The 5,349-nt window shown below is 42.9% G+C and overlaps 1 protein-coding gene across 1 annotated transcript; it reads left to right on the top strand.

Moving 5' to 3' along the window:
- The first annotated feature begins 519 nt into the window (after positions 1 to 519).
- On the top strand, positions 520 to 4,314 carry LOC124007540 (peripherin-2-like). The gene is made up of 4 exons (XM_046318190.1): positions 520 to 1,198; positions 2,122 to 2,552; positions 2,741 to 2,987; positions 3,176 to 4,314. Exons 1-4 carry the CDS (start codon positions 1,049 to 1,051, stop codon positions 3,383 to 3,385), a joined length of 1,038 nt encoding a protein of 345 aa, XP_046174146.1. The 5' UTR covers positions 520 to 1,048; the 3' UTR covers positions 3,386 to 4,314.
- Positions 4,315 to 5,349: the final 1,035 nt, after the last annotated feature.

Below are 5,349 nucleotides of genomic sequence, written 5' to 3'. Positions count from 1 at the left end.
TATCTGTCTGAAATGGATTTGGGGAAAAATATGGATTTGGGGTCTTGAGATTTGACGATATCAATCTACAAGGTGGAATATCTGTCGACGTGCCCTTGAGCAAGGCTTCATTTTCTCCTGGGGCACCGTACTACTATGGCTGACCCTGTAAAACAACAACCCTATCCAGTGTGACAATAACACATAAAAAAAAATCAAATTTGATATCAATCCCCAATAAATGTTCACCACAGTGCTTGAGAGCAAGGCCATACACCGTTTTTAAAATGTTCTCATAAGATTCATGCTAACATTTCAGAAAGGTTAGGGAGAGTTACAGGAGTGGCCGACATATCAGTGCCCATGCTTATATCAATCGCCCTGTCATCTTCAATTTGGTTCGTCAGAGCTCATCCATGTCCCCACCCCTGCTTCAAGCGAGACTACCTTTGCTGACCAGACAGAGGCCTGAATTCCAATTGGGAAGGCCGTTTAATAGGATAGGTGAGGGATTAGTGCTAAGACTCTCTAGACGTCCAACATTGTCCAAATCCACTGTGTCTCACCTACCTAAGCATGGGCACACAGGTGCTAGAACAGGACTGAAGGGGCATCTGGACTTTCTCTAATACATTTTTGGGGGGATCAAGCATGTGAACTTTAACACACCTCCACTAATGAATCCAGAAGATACCAATTAAGTTTTTTGTGGCTTTTATTTCTCCCCACAGATTTTTTTCACAAACTATCTGGTTGTATTATTCCTTATTTACTTTTGGATAACAAAACCACCTTTCTTCATCAAGAATTATCTTACTGTCTCTCCTTTGAGAAACACTCATCAGAATACTCCATCTCCAGTTCAGAATTCTACCTGCTCCGCTTGAAGTTCTTCCAGGCTTACTGTTCTTCACCTTTGACCCGATCCTTTCTCAAGGCCACCTTTATCAGATCGCTCCAGCAGTCTGTTGCTGCACTCTCCTTCTTCCCCTCAGATCCCTTCATCACCACATTCCTCATCCAATTCTCACAGTGACCCTCGGAGCCTCCGTGGACTCCCACTAACACCATGGTGCTGATGAAGATGAAGTTCCCTTTTGAGAAGAGAATGAAGCTAGCCCAGGGGCTGTGGCTGCTCTCCTGGATGGCCACACTGGCCGGAGCGTTGACTTTCACCCTGGGCTGCTTCCTCAAGACCGAGCTCCGCAGGAGGGCAGAGGTACCACAATGCTCTACAGCTTTACATCGTACACAACGCCACTATGATTCTTGCAGTACAATACATATTATTTATCCAGAAGCCTCACTTTCTCAGATTTCTCCTCTGGTGTTTAGGGTTGTATTCATTGAAGTTCTACAGTAGAATGGAATGATACTAGTAAACTTCTGGTGATAAACTGCATGAAAAGCATGAGGGTGAAAACGGGGGAAATTAATTCTTCGAGTGTATTAGAGCTTAAATTAAGATATTATTTTTGAGTGCTTCCAGACATGACACAATAAAATGCATTGGAGTGTTGACGATCATATCTCATGCAGAATGCAGGAGCCTTTGATAATGCTCTTATGAGTGAGATTGTGATGAGGTATTCATATTGGATAAGGGGTTAGGTGTGGACATTATCAACAGGGGGCAATTGTCTCTGGTCTGAACACACTGGTGATAAACTGAGAATAGGGATACGATTAACTGACCTACAGAACGTGGATTGAAATCAAATGTTATTTGTCACATACAACGGGTGTAGGCTTTACCATCTATCTCTTGAGATTTCAGAACTTGGAATAATATACTATCAACTATTGCACTTGTTAAATACATAAATAGAAACAAAATTAACCTCAATGTAGCCTCAACCAGGCTTTCACCTCAGAGCGAGGCCTGGAAGTCAAGGCTTCCCTCAATGCAGCCTTTTTGCAGCAAATATAGTTTTTATGTCAAATTCGGCATAGCAGTCAAAGTAAAAACGACCTAATTGATTTCCTCAAATACATAATTATGTTTCCCACTTTAAAGAATGAGATGAATCACCAACCTCTACAGATTCAATATTACGGGATCAATGGGTTGAGAGCCTAACATATCAGTTTATGCTGTATAGTTTGCAGTATGACTGATGCATGAGGTTCTTCTGCCTACAGGTAATGGACAACACAGAGATCCATGCTGTGCCCAACACCCTGATGATAGTGGGTCTGGCCTCTCTGGGTATCAACTACTTCGCTGGCCGTATGTGCCAGGATGCCCTGGATGCCGGACGCTTCCCCCGCTGGAAAACCTTCCTACAACCCTACTGGGGAGTCTCCCTCTTTTTCACACTCCTCATGCTGTCGACTGTGATCATGAGCTACGCTATGAAGGGGAATCTGGAGTGGTCCCTGAAGATCGGCCTGAAGAACGGCATCCGCTTCTACAAGGACACAGACACACCCGGCCGCTGCTTCCAGAAGCAGACTATTGACCGCCTGCAGATGGAGTTCCAGTGCTGTGGAAACACCGACTTCAAGGACTGGTTCGAGGTCCAGTGGATCAGCAACCGCTACCTAGACTTTAGCTCGAAGGAAGTGAAGGAGTGAGTACTGGCAGAGACTATTAGAGGACAGGGAGCAGTCTGACAGTCTTTGGTAAAGGAATAATCCCATGTCAGATTATAATTTAAATAAATCATTAAGGTTCTAGGAAAATATGCAGTTAAGGTGATACAAAGCCATGATGCAGACTGTTTATTCTGTACATGCTTCCCCATCTCTTCTTCTTTAGTCGTGTTAAGAGCAACGTGGACGGGCGTTACCTGTTTGATGGGGTCCCTTTCAGCTGCTGCAACCCCAGTTCCCCAAGACCCTGCATCCAGGACCGCCTCACCAACAACTCAGCCCACTACAACTACGAGCACCAGACCGAGGAGCTCAACATCTACATCCGCGGCTGCAGGGAGGCTCTGGTCAATTACTACATGGGCCTGATGAACACTATTGGTGCTGCGGTGCTGTCCATCTTCCTGGTCCAGGTACTGTGCAGATATATCAATCTAAAAACCTAAAAGGGAGATAATGTCCTGTGTGGCAATCAGAGGGTCCCTGGAACAGACTCCTGTGAGTGGCCACAATTAATTATACTTGTAGCTCGCTGTTGAGTAATACATTATGCCCATCCTCCTGTATAACCTTTCTATCTTCTCCTATCCTTCCCTCCCAGTCATCAGTGTTGGTAAGTCTGCGGTACCTGCAGACAGCCATGGAGGCGGTGGCAGGGCAGGAGAACACTGAGATTGAGACCGAGGGCTACCTGCTGGAAAAAGGGGTGAAGGAGACGATCATGGAGTACGTGACTCCTGTGCTGGTTTTCCTTCAGCTGAACCAGGTGGGAAGTGAGGACGCTGAAGCTGGGGAGACCCCCGCCAAATAATGAGGAGAAATCTAAATGTTTCAAACTGGGTGGTGTACAGGGCAAACATGGCACTTTATTGGGTGATAAATAATCTAACTAGACACTGATCAATTCATTTGGTATTTCTTTGATATCACAATCCATTCCAATGCTGATATGTTTTACCCCAAATGAGTGATTTGAATGTTGTAATCTATTTCAGTCACTTGGGGGCAAATATATTTTTGTATCAGTTGTCCCAGTCTGAGCTTTAGGGTACCCATGGCCACACACACACACACACACACACACACACACACACACACACACACACACACACACACACACACACACACACACACACACACACACACACACACACACACACACACACACACACACACACACATTAAACACATTAACGTCACCCCAAGCCCTCCATAATAATTTCATGATTAATGAAGCTATTTGATGTTCAGTCAATTCCATGTACTCCCCAAAGGAGACATAAAGAACACAATTGTTTTTTTTTTTGAACCGGAGATTGACGTACTATTATTTCTACCGGTCCACAATCCACCTTGAAGGACAATTTGGTTGTGGTTCATTAAAAGATAAATTGAGAAAGATACAGAACCAGCTGTAACATGGTCATGACATGAATTAGCTGGATATGTTCAATTACTTCACAAGTTCAGTGTTCAATAGTCAATACCACAATAATATCATGGTTGACACTTACAATGTAAAGATATTTCCAATTACTGAAGGATAGAGCTATGTCAAATTGATAAAGACACAAATAAAAAACATAGGATTTTGAGGAATACTTGCAATGTAAAGCTGACTGTAGAACGATACACTGCTCATTGTTCTGCTACTTAACACTTAGCAAAATGACATACACAGCACTGTACTACAGAACTATTGTGACAGGGAATCTATTAAAGTTGACCATTTTGAATTGCTTTGTGGCGTTCTGTCATTTTGTCTGTTATTTGATTGTTGTTGACCAGCTTCCCTTTACCATTTCTTTCTTCCTCTGCCTTTCACTAAACCCCTCCTCACCTCTCGAAGTGTCAGTCACAGGGAGGAATAGGATTAAGGAGATGATGATTGATGTCAGTAATGCAATTGAAAGCTGTGAGTCTGTGTCCTCTGTCCTGACACCCTTCACAATTCTGCTAATCGCAGGGATAATACTCCAACTGCTGCCCCAGCAGTCATCGTTACAGGAAGGCCATGAAGTCCCGTGTGGCTCAGTTGGTGGAGCATGGTACTTGCAATGCCAGAGTTGTGGGCTCGATTCTCAATGGGGAGCAGTGCAAAAAAAATATACAAATCTATATATCTTTTAAAAAGTGTGCAAATGTAACACTGGATAAGAGTGTTTTGGTTTTTGCTTTAGCACTGCACAGCTGATTCTAATAAGCAAAGCTTCATTTTAAATCAGCTGTGTAGTGCTGGGGCAAAATCCAAAACGTGCATCCGGGGGGACAGTGTTCGGGAAACCCTGTGCTAAATGACAAAAATGTATGTGGAGAAGGGATAAATGTACTGTTCACATACAGTATATGTGGTTTATTATGCAAACCAGAAATACAACCAACATTATATGGAATAAGATTAAACAAGTGGAAATAATTAGGTGTAGGCCTACTAGATAAAATTACTGAGTAATTATAATTAACTATAATCCAAGCCGTGATTAGGAGTACCATAGGGCTGCCACAATTGGCCCAGCGTTCTCCGGGTTTGGCCGGGGTAGGCCGTCATCGTAAATAAGAATTTGATCTTAACTGACTTGCCTAGTTAAATAAAGGTTAAATAAAAATAATAGCCGATAATTAATCAATAGAAACATAATAATAATAATAAGCATCATCCTTGTCATAACTTAGTTTGCTATCCTCATTCATATCAGAAAAAAATGTCACCTGCTGCAGAAACCAACTTCAGAGGTCTAACAGGCCTCTCCAAAAGTTCTGAAAGCTGTAACATTG

Source organism: Oncorhynchus gorbuscha, linkage group LG02, assembly GCF_021184085.1.
Source record: "Oncorhynchus gorbuscha isolate QuinsamMale2020 ecotype Even-year linkage group LG02, OgorEven_v1.0, whole genome shotgun sequence".
Taxonomy (NCBI): domain Eukaryota; kingdom Metazoa; phylum Chordata; class Actinopteri; order Salmoniformes; family Salmonidae; genus Oncorhynchus; species Oncorhynchus gorbuscha.
The sequence above is the reverse complement of the archived record's forward strand: the minus strand, read 5'-3'. Positions and strand labels throughout refer to the sequence as shown.